Genomic DNA, 24850 nt, shown 5'->3' with positions numbered 1-24850 from the left:
CAAAGATCTGGTTGGTTGTGTCCTTTTTATAATACATACTATGCTCTTTGCTAATTAACACTGGAGGACTCTTTCTGGTCGATAAAATAGTTAGATAATTAAGTATGCTTTCATTTTATGTCCCGGTACCAAAGAAGTCCATTTATTCAAAACAAAGGGACTGAACATAAAACATAAAAAGAAAAAAAAAAAAGGCCTGTGGCTCCTCCTCCCAGACACCCCCCTCCAACAGTGATGAATAGGAGGGACTGTCTCCCTCCCCCTCCCTCGGAGACTAGCCTTGCAGTGTTTTAGGCTGTTTTGAAATTCTGTTCTTTAGAGGAGATTTTTTTCTTCTTCTTAATATCAAAGAACTGCTGCTATTCCTTTGGGCTGGCGCAGCAGGGGCCGGTGAAATGCAGGCTGACGACCGCGCGCCAGGGGCTGTGCTCGCCCCGGTCGGCGACGCGCACACACCTTGAGTGACAGCGACTTCTTCTCTACAGGTTTTCCCCGCGGGAGCGTGGCCCTTGCGGGCGTTCGGTTTTCTCTGGAAATCGCCAAAACGGCTAGCCGGGCGCAGCGATCCCGACCCGGGGACTCCAGCCCCGGCCGTGCGCGTCGCCGCGGACGGGCTCTGCGGGCCACGGGGAAGGTGCAGGGAGGCGCGAGCAGGCTGTGAGCCGCCGGGCGCTCCCGCGTGCCCGCTCCTCCCCGCCTGGAGCAGGGCAGAGGCGCCGGGAGCAGGGCAGAGGCACCGCGCCCACCGCCTCCGCGGCCGCCTGATGTGCCAGCAGCCCGCGACGAGGCAGTCCCAGCGCAGAGGCCCCGCTCCTGCTGCCAGCGCGCGGCCTCGCTCCTCCTAGAGGACGCTCTCTGCGCGGGCCCCGTGAGGAGGCGGTGGCTGGGCGAGCCGCAGCACCGAGGCAGGAGGTTTGTCCCCGCCCGCGCGCCGTACCGCGGCGGAGATGGGCGAGACCATGTCAAAGAGGCTGAAGCTCCACCTGGGAGGGGAGGCAGAAATGGAGGAACGGGCGTTCGCCAACCCCTTCCCGGACTACGAGGCCGCCACCGGGGCGCTGCTCGCCGCCGGAGCGGCCGAAGAGACAGGCTGTGTTCGTCCCCCGGCCACCACGGATGAGCCCGGCCTCCCGTTTCATCAGGACGGGAAGGTGAGTCGGCGGCCTGGACGCAGCGGCGCCGGAGGGGGAGCGCGGCGGTGGTAGCGTCCACCCTCCGCCAGGCGTGACGTCACAGGCGCGCGCCGCGCTTGGGAGGGCCTCGGGCGGGAGGGCGCCGGATGGTAGCCGCTGGCACCTGGCTCCGGGCCTTCGCGGTGAGCGGCGCGTAGGGTTCGTGGGTTTTCAGCTGCGTAAGCCACGTTCCAGCAGTTCGGCCCTCCTGGTCCCGCGCGCCGTTGAAATGCGCGTACAGTGTGCTTTCCTTTTTGGTCCGAGCGGCGGTTGGCGGTGCGGGATTGTGCACCGGTGAGGCCCGCGGACACCTCCCACCACTCGGCGGAGCGCTCTGCCGGCGACCTGCTCCTCACACCTGGCCTGGAGGCCGGCTTTTCTTGGCCATGTCTGGTCCCTGGGCTCCCGCTGACAAAGAAGCATTGTCCATGTAGATTTATTACTGTCTGTGTGCCCAGGAATGGGAAGTGGATGTAAGGGGAGGCCAAACTTCACTTTCTTAGGCTCGCGAGGTGGGCCACAGCGTTACATTGACATAAAACAGATTAACAGGAGAAAAACATACACATCTCTTGAACGTGTTATACGTGAAAAAGACACAAAGAAGTGGCAAAACCCAAATACTTTCATGCTAGGCAGAACCAAGAGCGGCAGCTGTGGGAGAGTAAAGTGTGCGGAGAGGGTAACGGAAGATGGAACTGAACCGCGTCTGGGTAGAAATCTCCGCTTTTCCCGGCTGCGGTGCCGAGTGTTTCTTTGTCCCTGGCGTAGGGAGGCCATCTTTTACAGCTTTATCTCCTTTTAGGAAGAAAAGGGAGCAGTTTAGAACACTCTTCTGGTTTTTCAAGTGCTTTTAGCTTAAAATAATGCTTATGCCAGAGACATATTTTTGGGGTGGCATACCCTGTCAGCCTTCACGGGCTGTCTGAACAAAATCTAAGGTAGGAGGCAAAAAGTGGAAATGAAATAGAAGATTGAGTATCAGCACAACTGTTTTCATGCTTGGTAAAACCGTACCTTTACCAGGTTTTCTTTTTCCACTGAGGTACGTGTTCCAATGCCCACTTCACCTCCCTGGATCCCCATATTTACATATTTGTAAAGGCGACAAGTTGGCTAAAACTAAGAAGGTAATTTTGAAAGAGCTATTGGTCTGAATATGGAATCTAAGGCAAGTGACTTCTGTAAACCTCTTTCTTCTTGAATGTGGTTAAAAACTGGAAACAGGCCGGTCGCAGTGGCTCACGCCGGTAGTCCCAGCACTTTGGAAGGTCGAAGCGGGCTGGTTGCTTGAGCCCGTCAGTTCGAGACCAGCCTGGCCAACATGGCGAAACCCCGTCTCTACAAAAAAAAAAAAAAAAAAAAAAATACAAAAATTAGCTGAGCGTGGTGGTGGACGCCTGTTGTTCCAGCTACTCGGGTGACCGAGGTATGAGAATCGCTTGAGCCTGGGAGGTCGAGGTTGCAGTGAGTCGAGATCTCGCCATTGCATTCCAGCCTGGGTGACAGAAGCTAGACGCAGTCTCAAAAACAAAAGCAAGGAAACCTGTGGGAACAAGTCCTAACTCATGGGGATGTGTCTGAATTAGATGAAGCATATAAATTGCCTAGCAAACTGCCTGATGTGGTACCTTAAGTAGGGCCTCAATAAATGTTAACCTCTTCCCCCTGATGATTTAAGTTACATAGTTTACAATTCATATTCAATATTGGTTTTTCTCTAGATTTCTTCTATTTTTACATACAAATGTGTGTTTCATTTGTGACTTAGTGTTTCATTTTTTAATAACTAAAATAAAAATCTGGCAAGCATTGAAGAAACTGCATCATTCATTCTTGTTACCAGTTGCCATCTCAATACTATCCTTAGAGTAAGTAGGTTACAGCAAATGTTTAGTGAAAGATGAATGAAATGAACTCCTGACATGAGAATAATAATAATGATAGAGACATGGGAATCAGGTGAGTTTCATTTGCAACTTCACAGGAGATAAACACTAATTGAACTCAAAGTTCTGAAATTGCGTATTTTTCTTTTTACCCTTTATATCTGGATAAATGTGATTTTTGACCTCAGCTATATACCTGATTTATGTTGAATAGAAAATTAGACTACAGGTAACTAATGGGGCTTGTGATATCTCTGCAATGAAATGTTAAGTTGGGGTGGGGACCTATGCCAGTGGTTATGAGTATATGCTAAAGAAAGGACGAAATGGACATCATATTGTTGTTGAATGTGAAAATGAGAGGGATAGTGAAAGACTGCCTCTTGATAATTGGAAAGTCATCAGATAAAATGAATATGAGCCACTGTCCTCCCTATTAATATTTTTATGATTGACAGATTAAAATTTTGATTTTAAAAATAAGAATGCAATTTGAGGATGTCAAACTATGCCTTGTTTTTGTAGACATGAAATTTCAAGAAAATGAGAATGTTATGGGTTGAATTGTGTCCCCCACCAGAAAAACAGGTATTGAAGGTTGAAGTCCTAACCCATTGGAACCTCAGAATGTGACATTTGGAAATAAGGTTATGGCAGATGTAATTAGTTAAAATGAGGTTATACTGGAATATGATGGGCCCTTAATCCAATGTGACTGATGTTCTTATACGAAGAGAAGAGAGCCGGGTGTGATGGCTCATGCCTGTAATACCAGCACTTTGGGAGGTCGAGGTAGGAGGATCACTTGAGAACAGGAGTGCAAGACTAACCTGGGCAACATAGTGAGACTGTGTCTCTTTTTTTAAAAACAATTTTAGAAGAAAGAGACATAGGGAGAAAGAAGATGGCCATGTGATGATGGAGGCAGAGATTGAACTTGCCAGTCAACACCAGAAACTAGAAGAGGCAAGGAAGGATTCTCCTCTGTACGTTTGATGAGGAGCATGGCCCTGTTGATATGCTGATTTGGAATTGTAGACTCCAGAACTATGAGAAAATAAATTTATGTGGTTTTAAGCCACCTAGTTTGTTGAACTTTGTGGTACCCCTAGGGTAACTTGTTAATATGTAAGTTAAGCATTGAATAATTTTCTCTCCATGATGTTACCCAGTAAGGATTACAAAAATCTACCAACACAATAACATTTTATTACTAAGTATTCTTTAAGTCATTTACTCTACCTCATTTTAGATTGGCTGCCTAGGTGTGTGGTGTGATCAGTCAATAAAATTAGCCTCTGATTCTGAAAACCACTCAAGTCTGCTTCTCTGAGCCATATTTCCATACATTGGTATTTATAACATTTTTTACATTATTGAGCCAAATATTATGAAAAGCAGTGAACCAATATAGTAGCAGTTGTTTTCAATTATGGAAGGCCTCTGAAGCAGACACTCTTAGTTACTCATCTAAAGCCGTTTCCTCCTTTTTACTTGATTTTGTTGTGACTGTGGACTTAAGGGGAATTGAGCCCAGCTCCAGGAGCTGAATCATGATTAATCTCTGCCAGTGATTCTCAAAGTGTGATTCTTTGACCGGAGCAGCAGCAGCTTTATCCAATGTTCAAGTCCATCCAGGAGATGGATACCATGCAGAGTTTAATAGGAAAAGTTTAACATAAATAATTGTTATGAACTGTGAGACTGGAGTAATGTGAGATTGTCTCATGAGAAGGAAAGAGAACTCTGAAGAGTATAGGAATAGCAGACAGAAGGAGCAGCCCCACCCCTAGGGCTGAGAGGGCACTCGAGTAAAGGCCCCTGTAATTAGCTGTGTTGCTGTGTAATAATTATCCCAACACTTAGCATCTGTATAAACACTTATGGTCTCATGTAGTGTCTGAGAGTCAGGAATCCAGCTGCAGGTTAGCTGGGTGGTTCTGGCTCATGGTCTCTGGAGAAGCTGCACTCAAGCTTAGCCAGGGCTGCTGTCCTTTTAAGGCTTAACTGGGGCAGGAGAATCTGCGCCAAGCTCATTCACATGGTTGTTAGTCGGCCTTGCTAGGTGTTTTCTGGAGGCTTCAGTGTCTAACCACATGGGCCACTCCTTAGGGCTGCCTCATGACATGGTGGCTGGCTTCCCCGAGACTGAGTGATCGAAGAGAAAAGTGTGCAAGAGCACCCAAGATGGAAGCTGCAGTCATTGTATTTATTATGTAATCTCAGAAGTGACATACCATCACGCCTGCCATATTATATCATATTAGAAGCAAGACAGGAAATCCAGCCCACGCTCAAGTGGAGGGATTATACAGGAGTGTAAATACCATGAACTGTAGAGTGCTCAGCCAGGGCTGAAATCTTGAACTCGTTAGAGAGGGCATGGCCATACCTCATTTGCTGGCAGAGAAATTGCTGTGATACTGCACCATTGCTAGAAATAGAAGTGTAGCCTCCTGCAATGAGTGTTACAGTAAGTGACCATATATAAAGAATATCTTGGGGACACACGAGAAGAAAGAAGACATGTTAATTCTGCCCGTTCGCATCAGGGAAGGCGTTTTACATTAAAATGATACTTGTATGGTCCTTGAAAGATTAAGTGGGGGTTTTCCAGGCTCAGGTAGGGAACTCCATGAGCAAGGACTTAAGGGATACCACATTATGAGAATATCGAGGAGTACAGCATGACTGGAGAAGTGGGAACGTGAATGGCACTGGGGGTAATAAGGCTGAAGAGGGTGATTGGAGTTGATGCTGAAGGACTTGATGGATTAAAAGGATTCTTTTAAAATGAGATTTAAAATTATATATTTAAGGTATAGGCCGGGCGCGGTGGCTCACGCCTGTAATCCCTGCACTTTGGGAGGCCGAGGCGGGCGGATCACGAGATCAGGAGATCCAGACCATCCTGGCTAACACGGTGAAACCCCGTCTCTACTAAAATACAAAAAATTAGCCGGGCGCGGTGGCGGGTGCCTGTAGTCCCAGCTACTCAGGAGGCTGAGGCAGGAGAATAGCGCGAACCCGGGAGGCGGAGCTTGCAGTGAGCCGAGATCGCGCCACTGCACTCCAGGCTGGGCGACAGAGTGCAGACTCTGCCTCAAAAAAAAAAAAAAAAGGTATACCACATGATGTTATGTGATACATATAGTTAGTAAAATGGTTTCTGTAGAGAGGCAAATTAATATATTCCCAATGTCACATAATTACCCACTGTTTTTTGTTTCTGTGGCCAGAGCAGCTGAAGTCTATTCACTTAGCATGAATCCCACATCCAGTGCATTTTTATTACCTGTAGTCCTCATGTTGTACATTAGAACTCTAGACTTGTTTGTCCTACATATCTGCCATTTTGTATCCTTTGACTATATCCTCTCCTTCCTCCAACTCACTGCCTCTAGTAACCGCTGTTTTGTTCTCTATGTATAGTTTTGGGTGTTTGCAGGCTAGAATGTAGTGGCATGATTGTGGCTCCCTCCCGAGCTCGAGTTATCCTCCCACCACAGCTGCCTGAGTTGCTGGGACCACAGGCGGGTACCACCATGCCCAGCTAATTTTTGTATTTTTTGTAGAAACACGGTTTTGCCATGTTGCCCAGGCTGGTCTCAAACTCCCGGGCTCAAGGAATTTTTCTCAGCTCATACACTGCTGCTTCATTTTAAGAATTGTTTCTTTGCAGTGCAGAAGCTTTTACATTTGATATAGTAATATTTGTTTATTTCTACTTTTGTGCCATGAGCTTTTGGTGTGATACCAAAAAATTATTGCTATGGCCAGTGTCCAGGAGCTTTTCCCCGTGTTCTCTTCTGGGAGTTTTATAGTTTCTGGTCAATCCAAAGGACTTTACAACTTTTTCCACAGAAAAAAAATCAGGAAAACTTGTCTATAATTTTACACAATCTTGAGCTGTTGGAAATGCTTTAGTTTATGATTATTTAATTTTTGTTTTGAAACTTTAAAATTTGTTTAACATCATAATATATAATGGAAACATAAGGAAATCAGTACTACCCTAATACCCAGAGAAATGTAATTTTTTTCTCTTTATTCAAAATGAACTAAATTGTGTGTGTGTGTGTGTGTGTGTGTGTGTGTCAGGTGGAAGGTGGGGGAATATACTCTACAACTTCTCAAAGTGAGGTTTGTGGATCAAAATCATCAGCAGTTCCTCAAAGATTGTTAGAAATGCGGATCCCACTCCAGACCCAAGGAACCGCAGTCTGCATTTTAACAAGATTCTCGTGCCAGAGTACTCATACATTTGAGAAGCATTGAGGAAAACTGTTCTACATATAGCTTTATTAAATTTTCTTTTAATATGAACTTAACCTCCAGCCGGTTTTCAATTCCTGATGTGGAAAGATATTGATATAGAAGGGTAATGGCAAGATTATGGAGAGGAGACTAAGAAGATATTATACATGAACATTTTCCATCTTTTGGAAATAAATTGTATTATAGAGCAGGTAAGAGCTTTAATAGTCTTGTGTTTGACTCCTACTTTTCTGCCATTTATGACTTGTAGACTTTGAGCAAGTTATTTAATCACACGCTGAACCTTGCTTTTCTTACCTCATCAACTTGATGTAAATGGTTAAATTGAAAGGCTAACTGAGGTTCTTAATATAACATAGTTGTAATATAACGTATTTGCTAAAACTTTTAATAATGTAGATGTAATATAACCACCCCCTCCTCACTGGGTTGTTGTAATGGCTAATTAGGTTAATACATTTAAAACATTCAGAACGGTGCTGAGTACAGTTAGTACCTAGGTACACATAGTTACTGATACATAGGTGAGTAGTAAGAGTTCAGTTAGTGATAGCTATTAACATTATTATAGACGTAACTTATTTGTATTAGAGTATAAAATGTGATAATGAAAAATTTCTGTACATTTTATATTTTCAGTGGAATGCAGAAAAAAAATACATGCCTGTTTTTGCTCCTTAAATAAATGTTTATTCTTGTCTCCTTTTCTTTCTAAGGAAAATATGGTTAGGTGTACAATATTCACATGGATATATCCTCAGACTGCCAACAGTTTCTGGATTTCTGAATTCCATACACATACATTCTTCACTCTCATCATCTCTGAAAGGGGGTGGGAACTCCTGATGATGTGGTGAGATGATAAGGAATAACCAAACCATTTGGAAATGTGGAGGTTGGGAATTCTACCCACAGTAGAACCTACCAGCTCATGCTGTGCACCCTCTGGGCCTCAGCAAGATTGAAAATTGTCATCTATCATAGCCTGGGTCTCCAGATTCATAAGTTTATGCTTGAAACTTCAAAAAGAAGCTCTGAACACTTAATTCATGATTACCAAGGGCTTACTGTAATACATTTCTATTTCTTTTTCCCCACTTTATTCCTTTCTGAGAACAGGAATTTTTTCTTGAGTGTACTTGAGTTATCATTTTTAAATTTTTTTAATATTTATTTATTTATTTGAGACATGTCTCAATAATTTGAGACAGGGTCTTATTCTGTTTCCCAGACTGGAGTGCAGTGGCACAGTCATAGCTCACTGCAGCCTTGACCTCCCAGGTTCAAGAGATCCTCCCACCTCAGCCTCCCAAGTAGCTGGGACTATAGGTGTATTCCACCACACCCAGCTAATTTTTAAAATTGTTTTTGTAGAGGTGGTGTCCTGCCATGTTGCCCAGGATAGTCCTGAACTCCTGGGCCCAAGCAATTCTCTCCTGCCTCAGCTTCCCAAAGTGTTGGGATTACAGGTGTAAGCCATCACACCCAGGGAGTTATTTTTAAACATCCTCACTGCTTGATACTGAAATAGGAATACAGTAGGTAGTAAATGTTTGTAGAATGAATAAATCTATTGAAATTTTAAAAATTGTTATTTTTTATGAGAATCATTTTTTGCATATTAATGATATAATTTTGTATTTTAAAAGCTATTCTGTATCTAGAATGTTACATCTTGGACTCCTGGATGACATTCCAGGCTACTGTAAGTCAAGAACTGTGTAATATGCTTTGGGAGTTCTGGGTGAGGAGTGTGCTCTGTAAGGGCAACTAGCAGTTGACTAAGGCCAGACTAGGTTTTGAGCAAATTTTGCGTGAACGGAATTGCATGTAACAAACTGAGTTTTTCAGAAAACGTTCCTGTCTTTTATAGATTTTAGTTAGTACCATGCAGCAATTGTTTAATCAAAATGAAACCTAACTTTTCACTGAGAGCTTTCCATAATTAAATATAATTTGACCACAAAGTCCCACTATCTCCATGGGTTCCTTGTCCCTTGAACTGTAATTATGTATGTTTTGAGCCCTTGTGTGCAGTTTATTAATATATTGTCACTTAGCAGTTTGTCCTTGGTTCTTTATTGCAATTGTAGACTTCCTTGTGGTTATGCCATATATCCCCTACAGAGCATAGATGGCAGATGAATTTTTATGATACACATCAAAATTGGATTGAGGTGTGTGTGCTTAGGATATGTAATCTAGAATATTTTTCTGTTATATTACTGAGTTTGAAATAAGAAAACAGAAGCAGACCAGATTATTTAAATCTATGACTATTTTTAGCAGAATGAACTATTTTCAAACAACTCTGCAAAATAGCATTATCTTGATAGATTCAGTTTAGGTAAGGACCTGTTATTGAAAATACCACTATTAAAGGTAGATGTTTTCACTACCATCTAATTCTTTACTGTCAGAAGATACAGCTTCTCTACTCCTGCCTCCTTTTCCCATGTAGTAATTAGCTTTGAGGTAGGGATTGGGGGACTTTTGTTTTATTCATTTTGTTTGCAAAATGGAGTGTTACAAAGCAAGCCCACACTCTTGCTAGGTATAACATCACATCATATCTTCATATATCTAACATTACAAGTGATCATTAGCCTAGGAGAGCTGAATTAGGAAATGCACTTCTCCCACCCATACCCCTTAGCAGAAAGGTTTATTAAAATCTTTCCTAAGAAAAGAATTACTTTATGGTATACAGTTTGCAAAGTTTGCACATCATCACATATGTAAAATGTGAGTCAAACAACTATTTTTATCGTCTTTAAAATGTAGGCAAGTTATTTTCTCTTAGCTTCAGTTTCTGCATGCATACCATGATGGTAATGTTGTTTTAGGATTATCAAGAGGATTAAATTAGGATTATCAAGAGGATTATCAAGAGGATTAAATTAGATTAAGTGTCTCAAATACCCCATTTATTAGGAGTGTAGTAATAATAAAACTATCTTTTTTTTTTTTTTTTAAATTAAGCTCTCCTGGTGCATTTCAAGTATTACTCATGCCTAAATGTTCAATTTATGCATAACTATTCAAAATATACCTTTATCTTTTTAGGAGTTAGTTATTATGTACATGTTGAACTCTTGTTTTTAGACTTTTCACTCTCCTCTATTTGTAGTTAAGATCATAATTTTTTACAAGTTAATTGTCAATCTTTTTTAAGTTTTCTGTATTTTTATGTATGGCAGTTTTATTTCCTCAAACTAGCACTAAATTTATCATAAAAAATACAGAATAACACAAGTATTTTAGAAAGAGAATGATTGCATATTCCATATTTTTAAGATGGAATGGCTTGTTTCTTCAGGAATGCCCATGGCTTTCTCCTAAATGCATTTTAAATATCATCTCTGTCCCTCAGCACAGAATGCCCCCCTGCTTTTCATACAGCGAGCTCCTGTCTTTCTGTGACACACCTGTGAGAGGCTTCTTCCTCCAGGGTCTTTCTCAGAGTTGCCCAGGCAGACTCTGTTGCTTGGCCATTCCAAAGCCACTCAAAGGATTAGCTAAGAAAGTTGTATTCTTTTTCCATTGCTGCCATGAATACCACCAATTTTGCAGTTTAAATCAGCACCTATTTATTTATCATCTTTAAAATGAAGTCAGAAGTCCAGGTACAGTCTGGCTCTACTGGCTCCTCTGCTTAGAATTTCATAGGGCCAAAGTCAAGGTGTCTTCAAGGTTGCCTTCTCTCCTGGTCGCTGAGGGTGTATCTGCTTCCCGGCTCGTTGAGGCTGTTGGCCAAATCCAATTCATTGCGGCTGCAGGAGTGTTGCCCACTTCCCTGCTGGCTGGCCTTTGCTCCTCGGTGCCGCCTGAGCCCTGCCCATGCTTTCCACATGGTCCTTCCAGCACCTGCAGATCAAGTCTCTCTCACACTTCACATCTCTCTGATTTCACCTTCTGCCCTATATTTCTGACTTCAGTAGGAGAAGGTTCTCTGCTTTTATGGGCTCATAGGATTAGATGAGCGCTGCTTGGATAATCCAGCATCCTCTCCCTGTTTTGTGGTCTGTGACCTGTTTCAGGTTCCAGGACATCTTTGGGGGCCATCCTGCCTACCATAAAGGTTCCTAGTGCTTGTAGTCTGGAGTGGCTGCGTGGGTCCAAACTCCAGTCTGCCCCTTACTGTTGATATCACTTTTGGTAAGTTACTTTACCTCTCTCCTGTGCTTCATAGTTCTCATAGTTCTCATATGTAAATGGGGTTAATAGTTGTAGCTTCACCATAGAGTTTTTATGATAGCAGTGAAGGGCAACAACAGTCTTAGACAGAGTCAATGCATTCCTTTCATGGGGCTCAGGATCCGCCAGACTCCACATGGACAGCCCTGCAAAGCAAGCTCCTCAGCTTTTAGCCCATTGAGGAGCAAGCTTTCAGGGCCTTCTAATCCACACAGTGCCCCACTGATGATACTCCCTAATCAAAGAACGGGTCTCTTGGGTCCACCAGGAAGCCCCCTAACGGTCTCACAGTGACTGTCGATCTCGTCTTTTCCATCTCGTCTCCACCCTCCTGAATGCCCCAGCTACACACTTGCCTGCCTTTGTGAGCGGGCATCTGGTAACAATCCCAGTAAACTGAATGCCTTACACAAGGGTGAAGTAAGATTGTCTTCAGATATCAGTCTGTATACATTTATATATTTTCTTGAATATACTATATTGCATATTGCTAGTCAGGCATTTATTATATGGAATCATAATTATTTTTACATTTGGCTCATTAGGCGAGGGACATTCTGGGGAGTACCCAATCTTATTCAGCTTTGTGTCCCAGTAACAGTGCCTGGTACATGAAAAGCATTAACTATTTGTTTTTCAAAAGAATAACTAATATTATACTCAAGATTTGCTAATCATCTACATTTTATTTCTTCCTCACCTATTTCAAAGGTATCTGAAAGTTAGAAAAATATATATAGTGCTGGGTATTTTATCATATATGAATTTGTTAATATGCCAATTATGTTTGCTCTGCTTTATTCCGAGATAAAGAAAATTTTATCCTTTATCTTCAATAACGGTTGTTAGTGTTGATATTATCTAAAATATTTGTAAAATTGTAAAAATTTGTAAAATCTACCTTTTTTTTTATATGCAATATAAAATGTAGCTTATGAATATACTGATCTGAACCCTTACAAGCTTCTCTAAAATCTAGAGTTGAGGCAGAGAGGTACAGAATATGTGAATATGTTCTAGCAAATGACAAATTAGGAAATAAATTATTCCCCTCAATTGTTCCTGTGATGTACATTGAAAAAACATCACGAATACAAAGAAAGTTAATTTCTTGAAACGTTTTTCAAGAATATAACTGGTGTAATTTGTATGCTTCAGTATCACCCAGTGTCTGTCTGCCATCTGTTTATGTTTCCCTTCCTCTTTCTCTCTCCTTCCCCTATTCCCCCTTCCCCCTCCTCTTCTGTCTCTTCTTCCCACCCTACCCTCCCCAGGAAAAAAGCTTTTTTATTTGATTCTAAGATTTATTACCATGAAAACATGTGAGGAAGAGAAATAAATCTTGCCATAAATGTGCGTTGTGCATCATTTGGAATAATAGATGCAGTGACACCTCACAAGGCGTTTTACAACCAGTGATTAATATCTACTCCAATATATTTCTGCTTTATAATACACTTGGGCATTCTTGTTTGGGAAAATTGTCTACCCACCATGTAGGAAAAGAACATTTTCTTCCCAATTGCAGTGTAATTGCTAAAAATCAATTTCAGAGTCAAGAGATAAAACCTCCAAAGTTCTTTAACTGCTCCTGCTGTTTCTGGGCTATGTGGCAGGTACATATTTCTATTCATATAGTATGAATGAGTGAAGGCTGTAAGTCCTGCATATCCAAAGGTAAAATGTAAATATAGAATCAAGCAAAAAATTTCACAATAAGCAGAGAATGCGCAGCCCAGGAACTTTAGAAGTAGACAGTCTAGTCAGAGTTTCAAGAGCTTTGTCTCTCATTGTCATGAGACCTCAAGTAAGCCTTGGTTTTCTTACCTAAAAAATGGAATGATGTGAAGATTATTTGAAATATGTAAAGCACTTAGTGCCAAGTACATAGTAAGTGCTCAATAATTGTTAGTTATCTTTATAATACCATTATTGCCAGGTGCAATGGCTCACTCCTGTAATCCTAGCACTTTGAGAGGCCAAGGTGGGTGGATCACTTGAGGCCAGGAGTTCAAGACCATCCTGCCCAACATGGGGAAACCCTGTCCCTACTGAAAATACAAAAATTAGCCGAATGTGGTGGTGCATGCCTATAATCCTAGCTACCAGGAGGCTGAGGCACAAGAATCACTTGAACCCAGGAGGTAGGAGGTTGCAGTGAGCTGAGATCGCGCCACTGCACTCTAGCCTGGGTGACAGAGTGAGACTCAGCCTCAAAAAAAGAAAGGAAAAAAGAAATGTGTGCGCATATATATATATTCACATGTGTATATGTGTGTGTGTGTGTGTATATAAATAAAATACCATTATTAAATGAGACAAACCAGTTAAAATTTCTCCTGGTACAGTAATCTCCATCAAATGTGAATAGAATTAGAGCATAATAAATGTTTTTTGTACATGAGAATTTTGTTCCAGTATAAACAAATTAGAAGCCTCTTTTATGAGAAATAGGAAAAGGGGAACCAGAAAAAGTACCTTATGGCAAAGGGCAGAGAAATTAATGGTTTTTGCAATGAAATTTTGGCAAATATTAAAGGGAATTGGAGAAAGCAATCATAAGTCTTAAAAATATACTCCAGTAGCATTTATGAGGAGTGAAGGGTTAGTAGTATATGCTTTGGAATTAGGTTATCATGATAGAGCTAAGACTGCATATGAGTGTGCATTAGGCCTGGAAAACTCAACTTAGAGGTACTTTAATCAGCAGGCAGAAGGGGAGAAAAGTTAGGGAAGTTCTTTCTTTTTTATCATGAAAAATAAGAACCTCCCAGGACCTCCTAGAAGACTTTCATTTAGGTCTCATTGGTCAGAACTGTGTCATGTGGCCACCCTTGTGCATAACAGGGCCTGGAAAATCAAGCATCTCTTCTGGGGCTGGATGCCCTGCTCTTCTGAATATAATCAGATTTCTGTTAACAGGCAGGAAGGGTATGGGGACTAGATATGGGCCAGGAACTATCTTATGGGTTCTGCTACCGCAGTTATTAAAGAGGTATCCCCATTTATTCCTTCTTATGCAAATGATTCTGCATCTCTTTGATTACAGTAGAAACCAAAGGTCAAGACACAGGAGGTGTAAGTTACTAACCTGGAGTCAAAAAGTTTTTAAGAAGTTGGATGGAAAACCATACGATTACTCTTTTTGGTGCATTCATTAACAGAAGCAAAGTTAAATACATTTACAAAAACATCACCAAAACCATAGGGAATGGCAAATCCAGAAAGCATTGCTAGTAAGTAAAGATTGTTAAGTGCATGTGTTTGTCTAGTTAACTCATAATATCACCTTTAAAGTGGGTGAAATATTGATACTGTGTTTTTTGGTGTGCCATCTTTATCAAATTTATTTAAGTGAGCATAATTATAAAGATTTTCATGAAGCTCTCCTTGGCCTTAGATTTCTAACTCAGCTTTCACTATAAGGGAAGGTATTTTACCACCATGGATGAGTAGAAATTATTGTAATTTACTTATTACTTTGAATAACATTTAATGAAAAGATACAATTTTGAAAGCTAATGCTATATTTTAGTCACTTAATAGAATTTGTTGTCTTGCCTACCTATTTTAGTCTTTGGCAACTAATAAATATAATGTCAAAGGGGAAAGTCGTATTCAGTACCTATATTATAGCAAAAATATATACTTGTAATTATGCATGTTTAAATCCTCTTGGGCACAATTGGTTAGTCTCAAAATAGATTTTCCCATCTCTGAATGCTCAGCTATTACTTTCAGTGACTTAAAAATGTGGACACGGATGGGGGTTTTATGGTATATAATATGCAGCTGGAGTGTAACAAAAGAAAGTATGTATACTGGGGTGTTTTTTTTAACTTAAAAAGTGTTTTAGGGGATTTATACTTTAATGATGGGCTAAGACCCTGCCGGAGGATGCCCTGTATAAAACAAGTATAAGACTGGGATATAATATAAAAAGCAGCTGCTCAAAGGCACTGGAGAATAAGCAGACCACAGTGTAATTGCCTTTTTGTATTATGTCCAGGTTCTATAGAATATGTTACAGTGCATGATTGGAGGAGGAGGGAGGTTCTATAGAGTATGTTACAGTACATGATTGGAGGAGTGAATTTCTTTTTTTGTTTTTTTTTTTGAGATGGTGTTTCACTCTTTTTTGCCCAGGTTGGAGTGCAGTGGCGCCATCTTGGCTCACTGCAACCTCTGCCTTCCGGGTGCAAGTGATTCTTCTGCCTCAGCTTCCTGAGTAGCTGGGATTACAGGTGTGTGCCACCATGCCCGGCTAATTTTGTATTTTTAGTAGAGATGGGGTTTCACCATGTTGGCCAGGCTGTTCCTGAACTCCTGAGCTCAGGTGATCCACCCACCTCGGACTCCCAAAGTGCTGAGATTACAGGCATGAGCCACCATGCCCTGGCGGAAGAGTGAATTTCTATAGGGCTTGTTTTTGTTTTGTTTTGTTTTGATTTGATTTTTGTTTTTTGTTTTTAGACGGAGTCTCACTGTGTCGCCCAGGCTGGAGTGCAGTGGCTGGATCTCGGCTCACTGCAAGCTCCACCTCCCGGGTTCACGCCATTCTCCTGCCTCAGCCTCCTGAGTAGCTGGGACTACAGGCGCCTGCCACTACGCCCGGCTAATTTTGTTTTTGTATTTTTAATAGAGACAGGGTTTCACTGTGTTAGCCAGGATGGTCTCGATCTCCTGACCTCGTGATCCGTCCGCCTTGGCCTCCCTAAGTGCTGGGATTACAGGTGTGAGCCACCATGCCTGACTTCTATAGGTTATATTATAGTGCATTCCCTGTGAAAGAAATTTCTGTGTCCATGTCTTTTATCCTGGAGCCAAGTTTCATTTACGTGGTGCACTCAGTGGTGGCAGGGTGTGCCTGTGGGAAAAACACATTTTGAGGGAACCAGAAATCTAAGATGGGATAACTGGCTGATAAGATAATGGGGAAAGGGAATGAGCCAGAGGAGGGATCCCAAAATCTTGTCTGTGTATATATCCAATCAAATTCTGAACAACCCATGTCTGGAACAGACACAAAGAAGCTTAGCTAAAGACTAAAGCTAAGAATTGAGAGGAGAGCTGCTGCCCCAGAAACATAATTTGCAATTCAATACAAGCAAGAAAACAGTGTACAAATTAATATTCCAGATGCAGGGCAAAGTTACCTGCTCTCTGTAGAACCAGGATCATAGTGTAAGAGAGAAAAATTGTTTTTCCTTTTACCCCTCGGAGTTCTTAGCTGGGACAGACCCCTGTAATAAAAGACAAATTAAGAAGAGAAAAACAAATGAGTGTTTTAATGTGTGTATTTCATATGCACGTAGGACGTACCCAGGGAATGAGTGAATCTCACAGAGATGGCTTAGAAACCCAGCTTATATCTCATCTTCAGGGAAGAGCAGTGCGTTTTTAGAGCAGTGACAAGACAAAGGACAGGGACTTTTAGTGTCTGGGATGCAAATCATAGAATGGCAAACAAATGGGGTTTGTAATGTAGAATTCTGTGGTGCCTTCTTCAGGCTGATGCCTTCCAAAGATTTCTTCCCTGGTTGGGAGCGAAGGAGGGACACAGTTTTTAAGTCCTGCTTTTAGGCAGGTGGGGGAGGGGAGAGAGCTATTCTGACGTCTACTTCTCAGTTGTCTTCAACTCAAATTCATCCTTATGTCAAAAATGCATGATTTCGAGGTGGCATATTCTGCTTTTCTACATAAAATACACATTTTCAAAAGAAAAGAACATTAACTGGGTCCAATCCTGAAAAGAACCAGGTAGTGAAACTAGTATGCAACGATTTTAAACTGACTACTGTAACTCTCCTCCATGAAATAAAACAAAATATGCTTTCAATTCATGAAAAATGAGGAAATCTCAGTAGGGAAGTAAAAACCATTAAAAAAGAGTCTCATGGGTATTTTAGAACTGATAAATACAGTGTATGACAGTTAAAAGTTACTGCATGGCCTTAGCAGGGGAATGAGAAGACTGTCAGTGCCCTGTGAGTTCTGCTTGCCCGCTGCCCACACAGAGCTGCCTTATCAAGACGGGAATCACAACGCAAAGTGTAATTCACACAAAGCCAGCTGAACTGGTGACCGGAGTTTTTTACTCAAGCCAGTCTCCCTGAAAACCTGGACTGGGGTTTTTAAAGGATAATTTGGTGGGTGGGGGCAAGGGAGTGGGAGTGCTGATTGGTCGGATCCTAGATGAAATCTTAGGGGGTCACAGTGGGTTCTTCTTCTTGTCTTCTGTTCCTGGGTGGGATCACAGAACCGGTTGAGCCCGATTACCAGTCTGGATGGCACCAGCTGGTGCATCAGAATGCAGAATGCAGGGTCTGAAAATATATCTTGAGCACCATTCTTAGGTTTTACAGTAGTGATGTTATCCTGAGGAGCAATTGGGGAGGTTTGGAATCTTGTGGCCTCTGGTTCATGACTCCGACACCATAATTTCTAATGTTGTGGCTAATTTGTTAGTTTTACAAAGGCATTCTGGTCCCCAGGCAAGAAGGGAGTTTGTTTTGGGAAAGGGCTGTTATCTTTGTTTCAAAGTTAAACCGTAAATTAAATTCCTCTTGGCCAGCACAGTGGCTGATGCCTGTAATCCCAGCACTTTGGGAGGCCGAGGTGGGCGGATCACTTGAGGTCGGGAATTCCAGACCAGCCTGGCCAACATGGCAAAACCCTGTCTCTACTAAAAATACAAAAAATTAGTGGGACATGGTGGTGATACAGCTCTGATGACTGGAGGAACACCAGGGTCCTTTATTTCTCGCTGATTTAGATAAAATGACACGGACACATGTGGAGTGGTTTTAAGGAGTAGAGAGTTTAATAGGCAAGAAAGAAGGAAGACGCTCTTCCTTACAGAGACAGAGGGAGGGGGGCTGCAAGCAGAGAGAGGAAACCCCATGTGTGGTGGGTGAGGAGGAATGGTCAGTTATATTGGGAGGCTAAAGGAGGCAGTGTCTGATTTACTTAGGGCCCAGGGGATTGATTTGACTAGGTATGTCATTCACGTAGCCCTCGAAATAATTGACCCTCCCATCCTAGCATTTTAATATGCAGTGTGAGCCACTATGATGTCCTGCACAGGTGGAGATACCTGGGAGTGGCCAGGTTGGGCAGACCTAGTTTTAATCCACGTTATCATATCAATACTTGCCAGCCTGGCCCTTCAAGCTGTTTTTCTGCTAGAAAAGAAACGTTTCTGGAGTTGCTTTTATTACAAGAAAAAAAAACTTTACCAAGGACCTTTTATGCTCTCTATCTGCCTAAAATAATTTCTTTTTTTTTTTTTTTTTTTTTTTTTTTGAGACGGAGTCTTACTCTGTCACCCAGGCTGGAGTGCAGTGGCGCAATCACGGCTCATTGCAACCTCTGCCTCCTGGGCTCCCACCATTCTCCTGCCTCAGCCTCCTGAGTAGCTGGGACTACAGGCACCCGCCACCACGCCCAGCTACTTTTTGTATTTTTAGTAGAGACGGGGTTTCACCATGTTGGCCAGCGTGGTCTCGATCTCTTGACCTCCTGATCCGCCCACCTCGGCCTCCCAAAGTGCTGGGATTACAGGCATGAGCCACCGTGCCCAGCCTAATAATTTCTTAATAACTCCTATAATAGTGGCACATGCCTGTAATTCCAGCTACTGGGGAGGCTGAGGCAGGAGAATCACTTGAACCTGGGAGGCAGAATTTACAGTGAGCCCAGATAGTGCCATTGCACTCCGTCCTGGGCAAGAGAGTGAGACTCCATCTCTCTCTCTCTCTCTCTCTATATATATATATGTGTGTGTGTGTGTGTGTGTGTGTGTGTGTGTGTGTGTGTGTGTGTGTATACACATATATAAAATAAAATAAATTCCTCTCAAAGTTAGTTCAGCCAACACCCAGGAATGAACAAGGACAGCTTGGAGGTTAGAAGCAAGATAGAGTCTCTTAGGTCAGATCTCTTTCACTGTCATGATTTTCTCACTGTTACAATTTTTGCAGGGGGTGGTTTCAAGACAGAGGAAAGAGAATTAGTAATTTGTAAACTTGAAAATAGATCAATAGAAATTATCCAGTGTGCAAAATAGAAAAAAAAGAATGAAGGGAAAAAGAAAGGCAGAGTTTTACGGACCTGTTAAATTACATCAAACCGTCCAGCTGTTGGTAATTGGAATCGTAGAAGGGAAGCAGAGGAAGAGTGGGACAGAAAAAGTATTTGAAGAAATAATGGTTTAGGATTTTACACATTCAATGAAAGATAGAAATTTGTAGATGTAGGATGCGCCTCAAAACACCGAGAGGAATAAACACAAAGAAGGCCAAATCAAGACAAAGGTAAAGAGCACATCTTGATAGGAGCAGAGGAAAACAACACATTATATACAGGGAATTTCACTGACGGCTGATTTCTCATTAGAAATCATGGAGACAGAGGAGAATGAAATAACATGAAAGTCCTGAAAGAAACCATTATCCAGAATTTTTTTTTTCAGTGAAAATATCCTTCAAGAATGAAGGCAAATTAAGACATTTTAAGATTAAAACACTTACCACCATCACCACCACCACGTAAAATAGTTTGTTACGGCAGGCTGGGCACGATGACTCACGCCTGTAATCCCAGCACTTTGCGGGGCAGAGGTGGGAGGATTTCTTGAACCGAGGAGTTTGAGACCAGCCTGGGCACCATAGCAAAACCCTGTCTCTACAAAAAATACAAAACTTAGCCAGGCGTAATGGTGCACACCTGTAGTCCCAGTTACTTGGGAGGCTGAGGCAGGAGAATCGCTTGACCCTGTGAGGCAGAGGTTGCAGTGAGCCAGGATCATGCCATCGCACTCCAGCCTGGGTGACAGGAGTGAAACCCCATCTGAAAAAAAAGCAACAGAGGTGATACCTGATGGAAACTGTCATGGGTGAGTGGCGACTGTCTGGGCTGGTGGTGTGGGGGTGCGAGAATTTACCAAGACAGTTGTGAGTACAGAAAGGTAGATTTATTAGAGAAAGAAGGAAAAGATGTTGCAAGGAGGCAACAGGCAGGCCAGTGGAAGAGAAGCTGGCTGTAAGGAAACAAAGACTTGCTGGAGATTGAATTTATAGAATGGTGCTGTGATGTGTGCTGGAGAGCTTTGTGCAGTACCAGTAACACCAAGGCTGCAGTGAGCTAACTTGTAGGTGTCTGGTCATAAGTTGGGCACAGGAGGGCTACGTGTTCTGGACCCTGAAGAAAAACAGACTTTAGCTTATCTGGTTCTTTTTGCTTCCCACTGCTCCCACCAGTGTCTGATTTCTTTTCCCCAACTAGGACTCCACATTTCCCCCACGACAGAGCAACAATGACAGGTCTTTGGCATGTGGGTGAAGGTATCATCTTCCAACTGCTTCCTGCTGACCAGGTCATAGAGCTGGCCCTACCTAGGATTGTTAGTTGGTCGAGAAGTTATGCGCGTTATTGTTTTGGGTTGTGGAACGTGGGATATTGGACCTTGCTGGAGGAAGGGACTTGTTAGAGAGGGGGATTATGTTAGGGTGAAACTGGTGTTCATCTGAATCCCAGGGAAATTCGTAAAGGTAGCAGGCATTATTGGGGAGAGATTGCTATGCCATTTGCAGCATGATTTGAAGGTGAAACTCATGAACTCTAGAAGATAAAAGTTTGGGTACTTTTTAAAACCAGTTACCAAAAAGGCAAAGAAAAACCTTTTACAGTGTGACTTTTCTGATGGGTGTCCATTTAGTTAACCTGGAAGTTAACCTTGATGAAAACATGTTTGAATTTAATTAGACATAGGAAGAGTGTGTTTAGGGTTAGGAGGCTATGAGTATAGCCTGGGAACACATGACTCATAGGAACAGTATGAGACATTTTTGATTACTTTGAGAATTTAGATAAATATCAAGAAAATCCAGGAGTACAGAATTAAATTATGTTAGAGGAAAACATTGGTTAATGTTGACCTTCAAGATGAAACATTTTAGCGTTAGGCCACAATAACAGAACTGGAAGAAAAAGTTACAGAAGCTGACAAAGACTGCAGAAGAGAGTTACTATCCTACGCCTCCTCCAGGGGAGAAAAAGCTGAATGCAGTGGAACACAGCAAACTGGGACGCAGCAAACGTTGAACTTCTGAGATATGCTTCTGAGGATTTTTTTTTTTTTAAAGAAACTTTTATAAAATTCTGAGTAAAACTTTGTGCAGTTTTATTAAGAGCAGAGTAACACCTTAAAAAAACCTTGTTTTAACATAGAGAATTAATGTTAGAAAGACTATACTAAATAATTTTTTCAAATTATACCAACTTAATTACATGCAAATTTCCTTTCATAAATTCTCCTTCATTAACCTTTTCATGACTTACACAGACCATTTACGACATATTGGACTTTGACTTGTTCTAAACATCCTTTTTATAACCTTACTTTAAGATAGTAATTTATCATACAAGATTTTTTCTTCTATAAAATTTCTTTTTATACCCTTCCTTACTAAAAATACCTCTTTTCCTTTTCTTTTTAACTTTAAATGAGTTTTCAGTGTTTACATATTAGTTACACCATAAATAATGAGTCTTAGCACCAGCAACTTAGTAACAGCAGATTTAAAGTAGTTAGGAAAAAAGAGGGGAAGAGAGCTTTAGAAGACTTTACATACCTCTACATTGCAGGTTAACCATTTGAGCTCGGAATTTCTCTTGTAGCTTGCCCATTAGTTTAAAATGTTCACAAAAATGGGCCATAATATGTAATCAGCTGGAGTTTTAAAGAAAATGACAAAATCAGGGGTTAGGATGTTAGAGACTTTTTCCATTTTAAGGCTGGACTGCTGGATTGAACAGAAAAAGAGGAAAAGAGAAGAAAGGAATGGGCTGGGCACTGTGGTTCATATTTGTAATCCTAGCACTTTGGGAGGCAGAGGCAGGTGGATCACTTGAGGCCATGAGTTTGAGACCAGGCTGGCAAACATGGTAAAATCCTGTCTCTACTAAAAATACAAAAATTAGCTAGGTGTGGTGGTACATGCCTGTAATCCCAGCTACTAGGGAGGCTGAGGCACGAGAATAGCTTGAACCCTGGAGGCAGAGGCTGCAGTGAGTCAGAGGCTGCAGTGAGCCAAGATGGTGCCACTGCGTTCCAGCCTGGGCAAGAGAGAGAGACTGTGTTTAAAAAAAAAAAAAAAAAAGGAATGGAGAGGAGTTAAGCTTTACAGGAGGGCTTGTGAGCCAGCCAGTTATTGCAAGGTGTGGGGCCAGCCCCTTTACTACTTTGGTTTATCCTTTATCTCCATCAGTCAGGGAGAGCCTTGACACCCTGGACCTACATGGTATGAGACGAATTTTTCCCACCTTCTCAAGTCACCACTTAAGGTGAGCTATTTTCAACTGGAGCAGGGAGCCCCTTCAGCTCAAGACTTTCAGGGGCTGGAATTCCGTCCTGGGAGCCCTTTGGTCCTCAGGCCTCATTTCCAGTGGCTGAGCTTCTGACAGAAGTCAGGGGCCCCAAACGGAGGGACCAGCTGGAGCTGGGGCAGAAGAACATAAATTGTGAAGATTTCATGGATATTTATCAGTTCCCAAATAATACTCTTATAATTTCTTATGCCTGTCTTTAATCTCTTAATCCTGTTATCTTCATAAGCTGAGAATGTACGTCACCTCAGCACTACTATTGTACAAATTGATTGTAAAATGTGTATTTGAACAATATGAAATCAGTGCCCCTTGAAAAAGAACAGAATAATAGCGATTTTCAGGGAACAAGGGAAGACAACCATAAGGTCTGACTGCCTGCAGGGTCGGGCAGAATAGAGCCATATTTTTCCTCTTTCCTCTTGCTGAGAGCCTATAAACGGACATGCAAATAGGGAAGATATCACTGAATTCTTTTCCTAGCAAGGAATATTAATAATTAAGACCTTCATCTATAAACAGCCGCTCTGGGAGTGTCTGTCATCTGTGGTTGAGATAAGGACTGAAATATGCCCTGGTCTCCTGCAGTACCCTCAGGCTTATCAGGTGGGAGAAAAAAACCTCACCCTGGTGAATTTGAGGTCAGACCAGTACTCTGCTCTCAAACCCTGTTTTCTGTTGTTTAAGATGTTTATCAAGATAATACGTGCACAACTGAACATAGACCCTTCTCAGGAGTTTTTGATTTCGCCCTTTGCCTTGTGATCTTTGCTTTGCCCTTTGCCTTATGAAGGGCCTCAGAAGCATGTGATCTTTGTTCTCCTTTTTTGCCCTTTGAAGCATGTGATCTTTGTTACCTACTCCCTGTTCGTCCACCCCCTCCCCTTTTGAAGTCCTTAATAAAAACCTGCTGTTTTTGCAGCTCAGGTGGGCATCACAGTCCTACCGATATGTGATGTCATCCCCGGAGGCCCAGCTGTAAAATTCCTCTCTTTGTACTCTTTCTCTTTATTTCTCAGACTGGCCAACACTTAGGGAAAATAGAACCTACATTGAAATATTGGGGGTGGGTTCCCCTGATAGCAGAGGGCACAAGTTGGGTGGGGCTTTTCCCATGTATCTCACTGGGGGCAGTTTGCCTTTGGGTAGCTTGGCCGTCTCCACTGGTAGCAGTCATTTGGAGGAGTATCCTTAGGGAAACCTGGAGGGGGCTGGGGGCTTTACAACAGCCAACAGTTGAGCCTGCCTCTGCCTCTGCCTCTTGTTTCTGTTTTTCTTTGTCTTTCTTTTCTATTCTTTCTCTCTCTCTCTTTTTTTTTTTTTTTTTTTTTTTTTTTTTTGCCGTGTCCTCCTTATTCTGCTTTTGCTTATAAAAGACTAAGGAAGCAAATTTTATGTTTTTCTGCATAGGAGCCATGCTGTGTTACACAAGAAAGTTAGATGTTTGTTTTTGAGGATCTGGGGGTTGAATTCGTTCTAGTTTTTAAAAAATACAGCCTAGAGGTGAGTCTGCAGGAACAGATGGGGTTTGTCCCACAGTGGGACTGGAAAAGGTGCCACCCAGGGCTGACTGGACCGCACTTTCTCTTAGGGCTTCCTGCCAATGAAGAGGGTTCTGCTCATGTCCGCTGAGGGACTCTAAGACTATCAGGATAAATTAACGAAAACCTAACTGTGTGCTACACAAGAGATCGACTTTAAATATCAAGACAAAAGTTGAAAGTGAATGGATGGCCAAGTAAGCAAGCAGTGGGCATCTGAAAACTTAGTGACTATGTGTAAAATGTCCCATAAAATAGCTCTTAGGTCGAGCAGGTAAAGAGGGTTTTGATACTTATGTTAATTAATTTTGTCCTGACTATAGCAAAAGGTTTTTGAATCAGGAATTTCTTCCTATTTACCTGACCACAAATAACCAGTGGGCAG

General features: G+C 42.1%; 1 protein-coding gene across 2 annotated transcripts in view; it reads left to right on the top strand.

The window, feature by feature from the left end:
• The first annotated feature begins 943 nt into the window (after positions 1 to 943).
• Positions 944 to 24850, top strand: part of LANCL2 (LanC like glutathione S-transferase 2) — a 65565-nt gene continuing 41658 nt past the window's right edge. The window contains exon 1 of one of the 2 annotated variants that reach the window (XM_005549557.4): positions 944 to 1151. In XM_005549557.4, the coding sequence (XP_005549614.1) occupies positions 948 to 1151 (204 nt within the window). In that variant the 5' untranslated portion in view covers positions 944 to 947. Of the gene's footprint in view, positions 1152 to 14585; positions 14773 to 24850 lie in introns of those variants that run through there. The other variant, XM_065541940.2, reaches the window with a different exon arrangement.

This window comes from Macaca fascicularis, chromosome 3 (genome assembly GCF_037993035.2).
Source record: "Macaca fascicularis isolate 582-1 chromosome 3, T2T-MFA8v1.1".
NCBI lineage: Eukaryota > Metazoa > Chordata > Mammalia > Primates > Cercopithecidae > Macaca > Macaca fascicularis.
This window is presented reverse-complemented; position numbering and strand designations above follow the sequence as displayed.